This window comes from Tachyglossus aculeatus, chromosome 3, assembly GCF_015852505.1.
Source record: "Tachyglossus aculeatus isolate mTacAcu1 chromosome 3, mTacAcu1.pri, whole genome shotgun sequence".
Taxonomy (NCBI): Eukaryota; Metazoa; Chordata; class Mammalia; order Monotremata; family Tachyglossidae; genus Tachyglossus; species Tachyglossus aculeatus.
This window is the reverse complement of record NC_052068.1, coordinates 78901951-78920221: the sequence shown is the minus strand read 5'-3', so window position 1 is coordinate 78920221 and position 18271 is coordinate 78901951. Positions and strand designations below refer to the sequence as shown.

At 38.7% G+C, this 18271-nt stretch overlaps 1 protein-coding gene across 9 annotated transcripts in view; it reads left to right on the top strand.

Moving 5' to 3' along the window:
* Positions 1 to 18271, top strand: part of NEDD4L (NEDD4 like E3 ubiquitin protein ligase) — a 431023-nt gene that overhangs the window by 400884 nt on the left and 11868 nt on the right. For all 9 annotated transcript variants that reach the window (XM_038743604.1, XM_038743606.1, XM_038743605.1 and 6 more), the window contains 7 exons: positions 161 to 282; positions 3842 to 3912; positions 6778 to 6873; positions 10032 to 10105; positions 13259 to 13319; positions 14963 to 15022; positions 16970 to 17077. In XM_038743604.1, the coding sequence (XP_038599532.1) occupies positions 161 to 282; positions 3842 to 3912; positions 6778 to 6873; positions 10032 to 10105; positions 13259 to 13319; positions 14963 to 15022; positions 16970 to 17077 (592 nt within the window). The remainder of the gene's footprint in view (positions 1 to 160; positions 283 to 3841; positions 3913 to 6777; positions 6874 to 10031; positions 10106 to 13258; positions 13320 to 14962; positions 15023 to 16969; positions 17078 to 18271) is intronic.

Here is an 18271-nt window from a genome sequence, read left to right as displayed (position 1 = left end):
GGCTGCAGACATTGAAGAAGAGAAAGAAATCAAAATCAGAATCCCAGTTACATTTTCTGATCTGGCTTGCATTATTTAATGATGCTTTATATATATATATACATATATATATATATATATATATATATATATATCTTATATCCTCTTTTCTCCCTACTAGGGACAACTACACACTTCAGATCAATCCCAATTCAGGCCTTTGTAATGAAGATCATCTGTCCTATTTCACTTTTATTGGAAGGGTTGCTGGGCTGGCAGTGTTTCATGGGAAGCTCTTAGATGGTGAGTTATTGAAAAATGTTGTCATAATAAAGAATTGCTGTGCTGCTGTTGTATCCTGTTAAATGTTTTCCTTTCCTGCTTATGGATTCTTTACACCATAATTCTCAGAAGTGGGATAAATCTCCATTTTTGGTGGGCTTATAAATGAAAGTGCTGTCTCCCAGCATCATTTTAGTTTGATATTGTAGGCCCTGAACCCAGTTAAAAAAAAGAAAAAAACTTTAAGTACAGAACATTCAGTATTTGAAGTCTATATTTTTCAGATATTTGTATTCACATAAATAGAGGCTTCCTATTTTCCATGTGTGTTGTTTGGGGTGGTGTTCTTTGTTGAGCTATCTAGTCTATAGTCTACTGTGAGAGCTGCTGTTATCTATCACTTTACCAACCAGTGTTCCGGTAAATACAGGAAGTGTTAGTGGTCAGAATATATTTGAATTTTTTTTCTAACCATAGGGAGGAGGTGGATACAGTCAAGCTGAATGAAAGTTCTGTCAGGGCTGTTTTAGACAGGGCAAGATAGGCAAGATGTGCCATATTCCAAGAACCACCAAATTCTTCCATAGGGTCTGGAAGGCATATGCAGAAGCAACATGGCCTAATTGATAGAGCATGGGCCTGGGGTTCAGAAGGTCCTGGGTTCTAGTCTTGGCTCTGCCACTTATCTGTTGTGTGACCTTGGGCAAGTCTCTTCACTTCTCTTTGCCTCAGTTACCTCATCTGTAAAATGGGGATTAGGACTGTGAGCCCCCTGTGGAACAGGAATTGGAATTTTGTCCACCCAATTTGCTTTGTATCCACTCCAGTGCTTAGTATAGTGCCTGGCACAGAAGTAAATGCTTAACAAATACTATTATTATAATTATTATTATTATAATATTCATGAGATGCAGTGCCATCCAGAAATTCCAAGTAAACCAAAACTCCGTCAATCCCAACAAGATTTTTCCAGACCAAAAATATTTTAATAATAACTGTGATATTTGTTAAGCACTTACTATGTGCCATCTGCTGTTCTACAATGCTGGGGTAGTTATCATTTAATGAGGTCAGACCCAATCCCTATCCCACATGAAAATCATAGTCTAAGTAGTGGGTAGAAAAGGTATTGAATCACTATTTTACAGTTATCTCATCTTTAAAATGGTGATTCAATGCCTTTTCTACCCACTTTTCTCACCATTTTACAGATGAGAAAACTGAGGCACAGAGAAGTCATGACTTGCCTAAGGTCACACAGCAGGCAAGTAGCCAAACCAGATTAGATATCAGGTCATCTGACTCCCAAGCCCATGTTCTTTCCACTAGGCCATGCTACTTCTCTTCCAGAAGGAACTGGCTCGTCCAGAGTTGGGCAGTCGACTGATGGTATTTATTCAGCATTTATTTTGTGCAGAGTACTGTACTAAGTGCTTGGGGGAGTGAAAAGAGTAAGTAGACTTGATCCTTGCCCACAAGCACTCCGCTTCAAGGGTCTCTGAATCTAATCTGGTCCTCGGGGTCTAAATCAAACTATGCAGTTAAGGAATTGGGTCATTGGTACTGATATGAAGTGCTGGTTCAGAATGAGGTAGATTGCTGTTCCCCAAAAAGCTTCAGACAGAAGGAAGGATTTAAAAATCAAACATTAAAGTAGTGTGTGCTCTGCACACAGAGCAGATTTTTCAGCACTTTAACACTGTATAACACCCCCTTCTTGAAACACTATGAAACACTATCCAATCTAGGCTTCCCTGACGCTCTCCTCTCCTGGTTCATCGCCTATGTCTAGGACCACTCCTCTTTAGTCTCTTTTGCAGACTCCCCTCTGCCTCCCACTCTTAAGCAGAGGGGTCCCCTCAAGGCTTAGTTCTGGGTCCCCTTCTATTCGCCATTAACATCCACTCCCTTGGAGAACTCATTCACACCAAGGCTTCAACTACCATCTCTATGAGGTGATTCCCAAATCTGTATCTCCAGCCCTGATCTCTCTCCTTCTCTGCATTCTCACATTTCCTACTGCTGTCAGGGCATCCCTACTTGGATGTTTCTCCGCTCCCACACATCAAATTTAACATGTTCAAAACAGGACTCCTCATCTATCCACCCAAACTGTCCTCCACCTGTCTTTCCCATCCCAACACCACCATCCTTCCCATCTCACAAATCTGTAACCCTTGACTTATCTCGCCCATTCAATCCACATAGTCAGTCTGTTACTAAATCCTATTGGTTCTTTCTTCACATCAGGAAAATCTGCCCCTTTCTCTCCTTCCAAAATGCTGCTATGCTGATCCAAGCCCTTTTCATAACGCAGCTTGATTTGTGATAAGCCTCCTCGCTGACCTCCCTGCCTCCTAACTCTGACCACTCCAGTACATACTAAATTCTGCTGCCAGATCATTTTTCTTTTTCTAAAAGAAGTTCAGTCCATGTTTCCCCACTCTTCAAGAACCTCCAAGGGTTGTTGATCCACCTCTGGACCAAACAGAAACTCCTTATGATCAGCTTTAAAGCACTCAGTCAGCTCACCCCCTCATACCTTACCTCCTATTACACACTTAAGTCCTCTCCAAATTACAGTATACTGATCTCTTCCTTCTCACAGCTGATCCCTTGCTCATTTCCTCCCTCCGACATGGAACTCCCTCTCCATCCATATATGACAGATCACCACTCCCCCTGCTTTCAAAGCAGTATTAAAATCCCATCTCTTTCGAGAGGCCCTCCCCAATTCAACCTTCTTTACCTGATCCCATCTGTATAGCCCTTGCACTTTAATTCATTCAGTTGTATTTATTGAGCACTTACTGTGTGCAGAGCACTGTATTAAGCCCTTGGGAAGTACAGGTCGGTAACATATAGAGACGGCCCCTACCCAACAACGGGCTCACAGTCTAGAAGGGGGAGACAGACAACTTGTATCTGTACCCTTTAAGAACCCCACCCTCAACCCCACAGCACTTACGTACATATTTGTAATTCATTTGTTTATATTGATGTCTTTATCCCGATGTAAACTGTAAGCTCCTTGTGGGCAGGGAACATGTCTGCCAAGTCTACTGTATTGTACTCTCCCAAGCACTTAGTACAGTGCTCTGCAAACAGTAAGCACTCAATAAAGATCACTGATTGATAGTGAATGAAATGTAATTTGAGTGTCTGAGGGTGAAAGTAAAAAAGGCTTGGTTTGGGTGTACATGAGTTCAATGTCATATATTCAGAGGGATAATGTAATAGTGGCTCTTGGTTAGCAACTCTGAGTTTCACTGCTGAAGTGCTTCAGCCTTCCAGCTAATTATCAATTCTCAGAAAATACCTTGTTCTGCAATGTCAACTGTTTTAATCATATATTATTTACTTTCCCCCCTCATTTTATTCTCAGACTTAAAATGGCTTGTGCTATGCTCCTTTGCTGAAATGCTGAAAATTAACAATAACAAGAACTATTATATTTAAGTTATGCAGTGCTCCTTTCTTGCCTTAATTTCAGCATATTCTACATTTTCTATTCAGTTTTATTTCACATTGCTAAACTGAGTCAGCACATTTGAAACTAAATCCTGTTATTACATTTTAGGATTCTTCATTAGACCCTTTTACAAAATGATGTTGGGGAAGCAAATAACCTTGAATGACATGGAGTCAGTGGTAAGTAAAGAGTTAGTATATATTGTGGGTTTTGGCAAGGTTCTCTTTGGCAAAGTAAAGTTCATGTTTCTAGTAAACCAGAGTTCTGTAGGTACAATAATAATGATGATAATTATGATACTTGTTAAGTGCTTACTATATTCCAGGCACTGTACTAAGCGCTGAGGAGGATACAAGCAAATTGGGTTGGACACAGTCTCTGTTTTGCCTAGGGCTCACAGTCTTAATAAGACCTCAATAGTGGACAACACACATATCTGGAATCTGATAATTTCGTCCCCTTCTCCTTTACTCCGTCTTTTGATATGAATTAATGTCATTACTACATTTTAAAATAGTATGATGGCATAAACAGCAATAAGCTGGTGGGAGAGCTTCCTGAGGTTTTTGAACAACATGCTAATGAGACAAAAATGACTTTGAAAAAATACATCTACAGATAATCCCAAACTCTTATTTTAAATTGTCTTTTCACTTTTCTTTTTGGTATATTAAGTGCATACTATGTGCCAGGAACTGTACTAAGCAGTGGGGTAGATCAAGCTAATCAGGTTGGACAAAGTCCCTGTCCAGCATAGGACTCACAGTTTTAATTCTTGTTTTATAGATGAGGTAATAAAGGCAAACAGAAATTAAGTGTCTTGCCCAAGGTAACACTGTAGACAAGTGGCAGAGCTGGGATTAGAACCCAAGTCCTCTGACTCTGAGGCCCATGATCTTTTCACGAGGCCACACTGCTTCTCTCAGTTTCTCCTCAAACAATTTTCCCCAAGCTCTGAAAAAGTTGCAGAACAGAATAATTTGTTTCACCTCTCTTTACCATCTGATAAACTGAGAACTAGCTAATTCAATAAAGGAGTAAGAGAAAGGAAGCAGTGTGAAAAAGTACATGCAACGGTAATCAGGCAAGGAATTCTCTGGGATCCAGACCCCATGTTATACTTTGCTCTTTCATTCTAAATAGGCCTTGAAAGCCAAGAAGGAAACCAATTCTCTGTAAGAGTTCACTCACTGCCTTTTTTCCTTTATGTCCCCTAGACTTTGTACACATTCCATGATCCACATCCTCCACCCCTTTCAACATCTCGGGGAAGCAGCGTGGCTCAGTGGAAAGAGCCCGGGCTTTGGAGTCAGAGGTCATGGATTCAAATTCCTACCCTGCCAACTGTCAGCTGTGTGACCTTGGGCAACTCACTTAACTTCTCTGTGCCTCAGTTACCTCATCTGTAAAATGGGGATTAAAACTGTAAACCCCCTGTGGGACAACCTGATCACCCTGTAACCTCCCCAGTGCTTAGAACAGTGCTTTGCACATAGTAAGTGCTTAACAAATACCACCATTATTATTATTATTATTATCTGCCCTTCTGCAGGGTCAAATTAAGCATTCAAATGTCCCTCTTCAGTTTCTTATTGTTTCATTTTAGCTTGAGACGTGTTCTGAATGCCTAGGAGCTATCACAGCCTGTACCTTTCATTCCGTGTGCAAAGCCCACTCCATCCATTTACCCTTGTTGTCATTATTGTGGCTCTTTTTGGTGCTGTTAATCATATATTGAGTGAAAGAGGAGAAAATGCAATTGCTTCTTATTGGTATTCAATAGCAAGCATCCTGGCTGGCTTTTCATCTTGGGGCATGTTAATTAAAGAGCAGCTGCCACTGCAGCATACTACTTAAAGTGTTGTTGAAATGCTTGCTACATGCTCAATCTTCTAGTTGTTACCGCTGGTTTTCCTTTGGCCTGTGTCTTTCAGAGGAAAGAAAAATCCGGTTGCACTTGGTAACCACTAATTTTCAGGAGCATTTTGACGTTAGTTTTTTTGGTAAATACTGTCATCTTTGGCAAGTAGGCTGGTGCTACATCTCTTCCTCTCTTAAAGCCTGCTACTGTTGTTAGCTCCTTCTCCCATTGTGGGACTTTTGGGATATGCAGTTATGATGGAATGTTTGGCAGTGAAAATAGTGCAGCTTGTGGGGTTGGAGAAGAAAGGTGGGAGTGTGAGACTCATAGCCTTTTACTATAGAAAAAGACAGCTACAAAATGGCTGGCAGGCTGAACTTTCTGTTTTCATTGAAAACCTGAATGTCAGGATATCATCTGAAACGTAGGCGCCTGTCCTTCCTTGGTGGTGACCAGTAGAGTGAAGAAGGAGAGAACCATGTCCCATTGTTCTGATTCATCCATACTAAAACAGTTCGGGGAAGTAGCATGGCCTAGTGGAAAGAGCCCAGGCCTGAGTGTCAGAGGACCTGGATTCTAATCCCAGCTCTTCCACATATCTGCTGGTGTGACCTTGGGCAAGTCACTTAACTTCTCTGTGCCTCAGGTTCCTCAAGTGTAAAATGGGGATTGAATATTTGTTCCCTCTCCTACTTCGACTCTGAGCCTCACGTGGAATAGGGACTGTGTCCAACTTGGCTCATTGGTATCTTCCCCAGTGCTTAGAATAGTGTTTGACACATAGCGCTAAACAAATACAGTGATAATGATAAAATAATAATGAATGGAGCAAACGCCTACTTAGGTGAGGAATTTCAAGCATTAGAGCACGCCTCTGTATCTATGCAAAGGTTGACTTGTCATTTAGCTGGAGGTGAAAATGATCATTTTTCATTTCTAGACTGCAAACTCATTGTGGGCAGGAAACATGCTGCTAACTCGTATTGTTCTCTCCCAAGTGCTTAGTACAGTGCTGAACACATAGTAGGTGCTTAATCAGTACTATTGATTATCTTTTAAGGTTGGATTGCTTGTTCTGACTTCATTTGGACACAGTCACCCTGATTATTCTGTATGTGCATTAACCTGTTTCACTGTCAAATAATCAATTTTCTTCTGCCAATTACATCCTTATTTTTTCTAGGACAGTGAATATTATAACTCTTTGAAATGGATCTTGGAAAATGATCCTACTGAACTGGATCTTATGTTTTGCATAGATGAAGAAAACTTTGGACAGGTATGTTTGCAATCTAATTATCAACGGTTCATCTGTATTTAAAGTTATGTGTTCTTTTTCCCATGTCAAAATGTGTTTCTTTTTAGTTATTAGAACACTCAGCACCAGGGCCCTGCTCCAAGAAGTTTTGCCCTAGGGAAATAATTTTGTAAATTATAATTTTGTAAAACCTTCGGTCTAAAAGAATGGAAGCCACAATAATCAGCAAGGATAGGTGATTTGATCTCCTCTCGTGGGCTGTAGCTGAGTCTGTGACTTTTTTTATGACATTTGTTAAGCACTTACTGTGTGCCAGGCACTAAGTAAGTTCTATGGTAGATACAAGTTAATCAGGTTGAACACAGTCCATAACCTACAAGCATGGTGGTCTAGTGGATAGAGCACAGGCCTGGGTATCAGAAGGGCCTGGGTTTTAATCCAGCCTCTGCCACTTGTCTGCAGGGTGACCTTGGCCAAGTCGCTTGAATTCTGTGTGCCTCAGTTCCCTCATCTGTAAAAGGCAATTAAGTCTGTGAGCTCTATGTGGGACAGGAACTGTGTCCAACCTGATTATCTTGTAACTACCCCAGTGCTTAGAATAGGAACTGGCACATAGTACACACTTAACAAATACCATAGTTATTATTATGGGGCTTATATTGCTTAATCCCATTTTACAGTTGAGGTAACTGAGGTACAGAAAGGTTAAGTGACTTACCCAAGGTCACACAGCAAACAAGGGTGGAGCTGGTTTCTAATTCATTAGAACCCAGATCCTTCTGACTCCCAGGGCTCTGCTCTATCCACTAGGCCACACTGGGTCTTAGTAGGATAACTTGACTGACAGACTTCAAATGTATTGATCAAAGGTGTGACCTTGAAAGGAAGTCCAAAAGGGAGTCAAAAACAGATTTTTATACACGTAAGCTGCAAGAACTAAGGAAGTTAATCCTCAAGGCTTGTCCATGTTGTGGGAAAGCATCTGACTGACAAATACCATTTTTTAAAAAATCACATTTTCCTCAGTCAGAAAAAATGGTACTGGCATCTAAGCAGAAAATTCGAGAGCAGTATTTAATTCAATCATATTTATTGAGTGCTTACTGTGTGCAGAGTACTGTGCTAAGTACTTAAGCATTAAGCGCTAAGCATTGCCATTTTATTTACAATCAAAGTGATCTGGAACTCAGTGGATGAGTTTCTGATTGTTTTTTTTTCCCCTCAAAGGTATTTTAGGCCTAGTGGGGAAAAAACTAAAGAGAGTGTATTTTGTTTATGAAGAAAATGCTTCAGACGGGAAGTTTGAGTAGCATATTATGTATGAAAAGCAGGACTAAGCTCTATCTGTCTGAGAGTGCAAATTATTTAGCCGAGTTTCTTTGAGATTGGGTAGGGCATGCAGAACTTGAAGGCTAGGTATCGGAGTTGTAGAATTATAGTCTTCCTTTTTTGGGGGTTTAATTTACCTTACACTGTTTTATCACTATATACACAACACACACATATGTGATAATGATATATATGCACATACATATGTGTGTGTGTGTTTTATCCCATGCGTATATTTTACTAAGTCCACTACCAGAATTATATGATGAAGAATTTTATGGGAAAGAGAATTTATAGTTTGATCCTAAAAGACAACCATAAATGTGAAATAAAAATTTGACTCTATCTGCCAGTCAATCCTTCCTGGTCTCTGCAAGTATTGCCTATGCAATTTAAATTTGGCCTAATAAAGAGAGAGGGGTCACATTTTCCTTAAATAAGGGATGTTAACTGCCATTACGAATTAGAAAGGAATTTTAGCATATGAAGCAGATGCTCTTATTGTACCTACCAGGAATATTTGCAATTGTTTTTCTTGATTATTTTCTCCTCGAGCTGTGAGTGTAAGGACTATAAAATGAGACCATTTAAGCATGGGCTTAGGGGAGGCGGATTCCTAATGTTACCTATGTAGAGAAATTGAGACCAAAGATGCACTCATGACACTGACCTCTTGAGCCCCCGCCCAATTTCACAGCTAATGCTTCTTACTCTCTCTGTTTCCACATCCATCTCTTCCCCATCTATAAAAATTCTTGAAGATTGTATTTCTTCCCAAAGTTTCAATTCAGGCTATTTTTATTAAGAACATAGGTCCCACAGTTAATGTTTCCATTGAATTTGGTGACAGGCATATTTTCTGGCATATTAAATTTTATGTTTGGCACATGAAGGCCACTTTAAATTTAGTTTTTAAATCTGTACTTTATCTTGACTCTACAAGTAATTTTACCTGTGGTTTGTCAGCATCATTAGCTTTTGTGGCTGAGAGATCAATGAAACAATTTACATATTGAGTGCTTTCTGTGTACAGAGCACTGTACTAGGTTGACAGGGGAATAATCAGTCAATGGTATTTATTGAGCTCTTACTGTGTGCAGAGCTCTGTACTAAGCGCTTAATCGTGGTACAATACAATAGAGTCAGGAGACAGGATACCGGCCCTCAAAGACTGTATATTCTAGATATATTCTAGATATGAAAATAAATTACAGATAATGGAAAGCAGAAGAGTATAACCATAGTACTTATAATTAGTGCAGTAGAGGTAGCCCTGATAAATTTGTATAGTGAGAAAGATTATTTCCTACATTTTCTATGTTCTAGTTCCTATGTAAAGAAAAAAGCTGTTCTATGTTGAGAGTGGCACACAGCTTTGCAAGGAAATCATAATTTTTCTTAAGTACAAAATGCATCTTTTTTTGGGGTTGTGGTTGTAGAAATATTCAACATGTGGGTAATAAGATGCATTGATATTTGGCACACTTGATTCTTGATAAAGTGTTTTTCCTCTATAAATATAATTAATTGCTTTCTAAATGAATGGTGGATGAGAAATGTTACGGCTCTGCGCTTGCCAATTACTAATGAAGTATGTGCATAATTTAAACATAAATTACCAAGGAATAATTTGTCCTTAATGGTAGTATCTTTAAATATAAAGCATCTTGATACTCTTTGTAGACTTTCTGGCACATTTTATTTTTAAGGGCCATTCGAAATTACACATAGACCCCACTTGTTAGGATATTCATCCCCAAAAGATTCCCATTGGCTTTGTTTTTTAGTTGTAAGTTTTCATTCTTTAAAGTTAAATAATCATTTTTTACCCTTTATTTTTGAAACTGCAGACATACCAAGTGGATTTGAAACCCAATGGATCTGAAATTATGGTAACAAATGAAAATAAAAGGGAATATATTGAGTATGTATGCATTTACTTTGCCTATTCTTTACCTAAATACCTTGTATCTGACGTAAATGAAAGCTATGTCATTTCTTTTTCCCAGAAAAGTATTTCTTCTCTTTCTTCAGCTAACTTTAGTAGCAGAACACTCTGGGTTGAATTTTAGCTTTGACCTTTCCATTGCCATTACGAATTTAATGGACTGAGCATAAGTGCATATGAATGGTACAAGAATGATGCATGGCTGCCTATTTTGGTGTATGCTCATTAAGCAGAGTATTTGAGTATCCAATGTAGTTTTTTTTAATATAATTTTGAATGTCGCATGGACAACCGATAATAGAGAAGCCAGTTGTACAATTTCCAAAACATCCTGTAACTTTCCCACCTTATTTCATGAGAAATACAGATTGTGGAATATTTTATTGATTATCCTTCACTGTGAATAGAAAGAAATCAGACCATTCAAACAGACATAATTAACAAAATAATTGATTCTTGTTGGTCCATGACCTATTTCAAAGAACTTAAGATTTTGTAATATGTCAGGGTTTTAATTAATATCTTGACTAAGGATAAATTATTTTGGAAAATCTTTTAAGAATTCTAATGCCCTGTCACCTTGGAGGTTTAGTTTGGAAAAATTTTTTTAGACAATTGATTTTCTCAGATGGTGAGTGCTATAAATGCATAACTTTGCAGGTTGTCTTACTTGAAGCATCATGAATGATCCAGAAATGGGTGTTAAGGAGCTGTATGGCTGCCTGAATTTATTTTTCCACCAAATACAATATTTTTCAAACCAGGCAATTGTCTGGTGTCTGTTTAGGATTTCAAAGATTTATTGTAGGTATCTAAATCTCATGCCCTTAGGAATTGTCATCTTTTATATCTTTTAAATCTTGTCATAACCAAACAAGCTCTTTGTATAATGAGATTAAAAGTTGTGGTGCATGAAGCTTATTTGTCATCAGGTATGCAACTATAAAGAATAAGATGCTTGATTGGGTAGTGTCTTATACACATGCTTTCGTATTTACACTTTGCAAATTTGCAAGCTGCAATTTGCAAATTCTAATTTTTTAAATAGGTGAAATCCTTGATTTTACATTTTTAATGCTTTGTCTCATCTTGATCCTTGGGGCGCTGAGGCCAGTGGAGCGGTGTCACAGTCAGGCAGTGGCCCTGGCCCTGAGTATTCCATTGTGACAGTAGGAGCCCATTGCATTTCAAGAGAGAAAGCCAGATTGCATTATGTTCTCTAGCTCCTTTCCATTTGGAGTCAGTGACAAGAGACAGCCAGGGAAATTTGTGTTTCACTCTTTGCCAGTACAAGGATATCAGTACTCTGAGTTCACACATGGCCTTTTTTTAAAAAAAAATAGTATTTTTAAATGTTGAGTACTTACTACTTGTCAGGCACTTTACTAAGTGCTGGAGTAAATGCAAGCTAATCAGATTGGACAGAGTCTATGTCCACATGGGGCTCACAGTCCTAATCCCCCCTTTTCCAGATGATGTAACTGGGGCACAGAAAAGTGAAGTCACTTGCCCAAAGTCACACAGCAGACAGTTGGTGGGATTAGAACCCAAGTGCTTCAGACTCCCAGGCCTGTGTTCTATTCACTGAGCTATGCTGCTTCTTGAAGCCCTCTTTAGTCAGAATCAGAGTTAGATCAAAGAAATGGTTCAAATAAAGAGTACAAAGTATCACCGTTGAGTCCTGTATTATAATAATAATAGTAATGGTGGTATTTGTTAAGCACTTACTATGTGCAAAGCACTGTTCTAAGTGCTGGGTGGGTACAAGGTAATCAGGTTGTCCCATGTGGGGCTCACAGTCTTAATCCCCATTTTACAAATGAGGGAACTGAGGCACAGAGAAGTCAAGTGACTTGCTCAAAGTCACACAGCTGACAAGTGGCGGAGACAGGATTTGAACCCATGACCTCTGACTCCAAAGCGCGGGCTCTTTCCACTGAGCCATGCTGTTATGAACTCCAAAAATCCAGAAATGTCCTTTTTTGGGGTGTAAACATAGTGCATGCTCTAGCATTAACTTTGAAATTCCTGGAAACCATTTTTTGTCATTGGTTGTGCCCAAGGGTTTTTATTTGAGGGGGGAGAATCACAATTCACAGATTTATTAGAAACCCATGGCAATGTTGGGAATTAATACAGTGTGATGTATTAAAACAATTTTAGCATCACCATCACAGGGTTTGGTTATTGCAGTATTGGTGTAGGTGTAGCCTTTGTGTTTGTATGTATGTAATTGTCTTGCCTAATTCATATACACATCAGCTTGTAGATGGATTGTTTGAATCTTATTTTCCCAAAGCATTCATTTATTAGTTCACACAATTTTTATTAGTCCATACATTTGCTGATAGAGAACTATAGCAGCCAGTGGAAGTAAGTAGCAGAGTCTGAAGAAGCTGGTGATTAGATATTAAATATAACTAAAATTCTTCCTAGCCTACCACCAGATTCAGTTTAGGCCAAGCTTAATTCATAGCCAACCAACCTAGGCTATATAGGCCTGGAGGGATTATATCGCCAGTACTATGATGAAATATAATTAAATTGGAGTACTGATCAGCATCATTTTAAAGAAAAGATACTAGATGTTCATGTTATCTTTACTCCATAGATATGAGTGCATTTGCAGGTCACTTTCTCTGGCTGCAAAGTTGTTAGTAAGACTGGAAAAAAAGTAGACTTTGGGTCATTCCTCACTGTAATCTGAAACAGAGTATTTGTGGCAGAGAAAAACAAATAAAATATGCATACTTTGGTTTTGATTATATTTCAGAAAGACTTCTCTCCTCAGCCATCAACAGAGTTCTTTTCCTCTACATTGCTTTTTGGTCCAAGAGGGGTTTGGATAAATCCATATATAAAGACCTGGTATTATAAGGCTTGAGAAGGTTAAATAGATAAATCCATGGTGGGTCTTGAGGAAAAAATTAGAGTATTAACCCTGAGGATGGATACTCAAGCGGGCACCTGCCTTGTAAACAAAACAATGACTGACTGGATGGGACTGAAACCCAAGAATACCATTGTTCATGTTCTTCATATGTTCTTGGTTACAAATTGTTTAAGGTGAAAATAGTGAAAAGAGACAATGAAGTGGTTAAAAATTATCTGTTTATTCTTTCAATATAGCCTAGTCATCCAGTGGAGATTTGTAAACAGAGTCCAGAAACAAATGAATGCCTTCTTGGAGGTAAGTTGCTTATGAAAGTAAAGCCTTTTTGTCATTATCAGTCGTATTTGAGTGCTTAGTGCTTGCCGAACACTTGGTAATGCTTGGAAGAATGTAAGTCTTCTGTAGAGGGAGAATGGGACGGGACGGTAATAGAGTCCTAAATGAACTAAGGTGGAGGTTGAGGGGACATGACTTGACTCTTCTCCATCAAATTAAGTCTTTCTGTATTATCCTCCCAGAACTTGCATTCTGAAGACAAGAGAGGATAACACATTTTCCTCCACTCCTTCAGTCCCTTCTGAAATAGCTCAAACATGCATTTCACAAAGCATGCAGAGACATGTTATTAGTGTGTATAGGTTTTAAACAAAAATTTTGGGAGATCGTTTGTTGATTATTCCCTAAAGGAAAATAATGTTCTAATGGACTCTGAAGACTAGGAAGAGGACATCTGAAGAATAATACTGATATTGGTATTAAGTGCTTAGTATGTGTTAAACCAAGGGTAGGTACAATGGACAAAACCCTTCTCTCACATGGAGCTAAGTGTAAGAGGGAGGGAGAACAGGCATGGAATCCACATTTTACAGATGAGTAGACTGAGGCACAGATATCAAGTGACTTATCCAAGGTCACAACAGAAAAGACTAAAACTAGAAATAAACTCAGTCTCTTAACTCCCAGTCCTTTGTGCTTTCCACTGGGCCATGCTGTGCCCCAGCGTGAAGACTCAGTAGTGCTCTTGAAGCTCCAAGGAGAGTACAAAAAAAGCCAAAGACACAGGGCTGAGCTTTGGATCACGACCTGTTGGTCATTTGTTTCACTGATGTCTTTCTACTTGTCATGCACCACCAGTCCCCTTTTTTTAACAATCCAGGTAAAGGCTGATAGTGTTTGTGTTTGCATCCCGCTAGTCTTCCTGCTTTTAGAGCAACTTGGGATTTCTTCTTGACACTGTGAGACTCCAGGTCCTAAACTCATTTTTAAGCCCATTAGAAGGGAACTCAGTCAGAGAATGAAGAAGTTACAGCAATCTGTTTTTTCTTATTTCCACTCTCTATTACCAAGAGTGGAATTTTCCCTTTTTGAAGGCATTCTGAATTTTTATGATGCTTACCTAAGAAGAATTTAACCAAGTTTGCTTCCTGGAATGATGGAAGGGGCAACAAAAACAAGCAATAACTATTAAGCTTAAATGAAGCTTTCTTTTGTTCCACTTGACATGTTGCCTAATTAAAATTAATATCTTAATTTTAATAAGGAATTGAAGTAACGGGGCTTGAAGAGAAAGCCAAGAAAATTCAGGGATCTCTTTTAGTCCCACTGATAGACAGTGTGGTGTGTTGTTTTTTTTTAATAGAAAGTTTTGTACTAGCCATGTTTCACTACACTTTTAGGCCATTCTTAATTATTAGTGTTTATCTGTTTTGATCAGCAACCTGCATCATTGCTACCTTTTGAGAATAATGAAAATTCTTATAACCAAACATTCTAAATTCAGGTTTTTCATGAATTTTAATTTTCCAGAAAGTGGATATGGTTGTCATGGGAATTATAGAGTCACATGGAGCTTTCACTTGTACATAGATAACTAACTTGCTAAAGAACAGGGGTGGAATACTTTTACACAGTCTGATTGTACTCTCTTTTTGTATTTTCAGGGATTCACAGAACTGCTTCCTACAGATTTGATTAAAATTTTTGATGAGAATGAGCTGGAGGTTTGTTTTTTGAATTTGGAATTACAGCGCTGTAACTGTTTTATGTTACATTTTTTCCTAGTCTTGCCTTTAATATATTAAAATATAAAATCATTAATATAATTTCTCTTGGGGAAAAACCCAGTTGAATTGCTATTCTTTTTTTCATATTGAGGGATTTAGGACAGAATAAGGTTACCTTGTTAAGAAAGAGTAACATGATGAAATGGTAATAAGTATGTCCTAACTGCATTAAAATAAAAAAATGGGACCTAGAAATGTAGAAGATAGCTTCATGTGGTTGTTGCTGTGTTTCCAAAGTCTTTAAGTGCTACAAAGGACTTCCCAACCCGTGGCAATCCCAACACAGAAATTTAGCAGACTAGTCATAGAGGGGGCTCAATAAGGGTTTTTTTCACCATATGGAAGGTATAGTGGTTAGGAAGATGGCAACTTCACTGACTAAGTGAAACAATGCCCCTGAGCGAGAACTCGAAGTACTCCATTCTGCCTATCCCATCTCCAGAAAACAGAGCATGCCCCTCTTAAAGTAGTAGTCAGCCAAACACCCCCTCTCACATACATTCAACTCAGCATATACACAGTGTGCCATTTATTGGCCCAATATTAGCACCTTATATCTTGACCATCTTTTTGAATGGTCGTAAGCTTTTTTCTCCTGTGAGCTATGTCCTCATGATTACTTAACATGCCGTACCACATTTCTTCATGTTAAGATACCCAATGACCAAAGCCACCAATTTTTCAGTCCCTCTTGTCTCCCTTCAGGGCAGACAATTCTGGGTTTGGCTTAGACAAAGGGCAAACTTCTTTCTCCAGACACAGCCACATGCACATCTCATTCATTTATTCATTCATTCATTCATTCATCTTATTTATTGAGCCCTTACTGTGTGCAGAGCACTGTACTAAGCACTTAGTACAATTCAGCAACAAAGAGAGACAGTCCCTGCCCACACCAGGTGCAGACTCTCTCTCTCTGTTTCTCTCTCTCTCTCTCTCTCTCTCTCACACACACACACACACACACACACACACACACCCTTCTCCATTGAGTCAGTCTGCACAAACTAGACAATACAGAGAATAAACATTAGTGGGTTCTGTATTTATCCCTATTTTGTTAGCTGAAATCTAAGCAATAAGGTTCACCTAAGGAATTCTCCATTTGACCACAGTTTCAAATTCTGGTGTGTGTGGACTTCCCAAGTCACTGTTGCTTTCTAAGCAATTAGAGGTGATGACCAGTTGACCCCCACATTTTAAGTCAGTTCCCAAAGCTAATGCATAAGGCTTTATTCAGGTATATCAGAAGACTAGTTTACTTCCAAACCTCCAACAAATAATATCCATCAAGATGTTCAAAATTCACTTTACCAGGCAGAACACTGGCTTGTTTCTACTGTGATAAGCTATGTCAAATATATGTCTATGCTAGTGTCAGTGGATCCAGTTATTTTCCATTAGCTGAATTATAGTGATGTTTATTTTAAAACCTCCCAAATGCTTAGTACTGGGAATATACAAGATAATATTGTGGTGTTTTTGAGTGACATCAAAAGTCAGAGCAACTTTGCACACAAAAGTCAACATCTACCCATTTAGGAAAGTGAAAGAGATGGTAAGGAGCATGTTTGTGGGTCTTTGTGGATATTTATGAGTATCTACTCAGATGGGGAAGGGTATATCGCTTCTGCCTATTAACTGCATATCTACTCATCCTGTTAAAGTAAGCTAAGAATGTTGCTAGGAAATTAACCTACTGTATTTGCTCCTTTGACAGACTGGGAAGAATGAGTTGAAAACATTTTGTTGTGCTTGGTTCTTGGGTGTTGTTCTCAGCCTTTTGTATAATACCAGAGCTAATGGAAGAGGGAGAGAAAATGTCATTGATTGATCAATTTTAAGGTCTTCCTCCCATTTAAACCTGATCAATTGTCTCAATAGTTGCTCATGTGTGGCCTTGGAGATGTTGATGTTAATGACTGGAGACAACATGCTATTTACAAGAATGGCTATTGCCCAAATCACCCAGTCATTCAGTGGTTCTGGAAGGTAATTATCCAATATCACACTGTGCCTCCATTGTTACATGAGAGATGACTATAGTACTGATTGCAGGTGACTACGTGTTCAATCTTTCTAAATAAGGTCTGTTGTTAGCGCTCATATATATACTCCATGATGTCCTTTAAGTGAACTGCACTTGTATTATTTTCATTTTACTATTTGTATTTGAGCATTGAGTCATAAGTCCTTAGTTGTCTTGTGCCTTTGGAGCAGAGCGAAATAAAAGGGTACGGTAAATGCTACAGCTGTCGTTGACCACAAGTAGAGGGCTTATTATGGAAGGTAGAAAATTTTTCTTAATGGATCAGCTTTGAAGGACCATCCTTCCAAAGCTGTAGGGAATGCAGGTGAGAGCCAAATTTGTTTGGGGAAAACAAAGAAAGGAATGTATTTTGTATATAAATATTGGAGCTAGCCCAGTGCAGCCATAAAAATCATTAAACTAGTATCTCATGTTGAACCCAGCATGCCTTTGCTTGGAAGTCTAATTCTGCCTGAAACCTATATTTACACAAACTCTGTACCGAAAACTGCGTTTTCTCTTGACTCAGCCTTGTATTGTGAGGAAAGTGAAGCACGATTCAAGTTCCCTGGTGTTTTACCAAAGCAAAAATATTTTCTTTAGCAGCAGCAACATGTGAGAGCCAGCTGTGTACAGAGCTCAGTACTAATCAGAACCATAGGAATCGGTGAAAGGGTAGAACATGTACTGGATTTATTTCCTCCCCACCCCCTACCACAAAAGAAACTTAAGGAGAAAAGGAAATCATTTGGACTTCGTGCTTTTCGTGTCTTAATGTCATTGTCATTATTTGTTAAATACCAGCTAAAGTTTATAGCTGGGTGAAGTTACTCACCTACAGCAAGCCAAGGGCTGTGGGAGGAACAGAGATTTCTCGAATCTTAGTCCAGGGTTTCTGGATTTTTAATATATATTGTCACTGTGGTTTAAATTGTACAGGGTATTTTCTTTCTTTCCTCGTACTTATTGAAATTGCAGAGCCATGCCAACTGCATAACTAGATGATCAATCACCCTTCTCTCCCACATGTAAACACTCCTCTTGCTTCAGTGCCAAACTGTTACATGCTATGGGACTTGTAGAACTCTTTCCCATTTTCAATTTCTGTGACTTTTCATTCCAGTGTTCTGTGATTTTGATTGCTCAGGAAAGGTCAG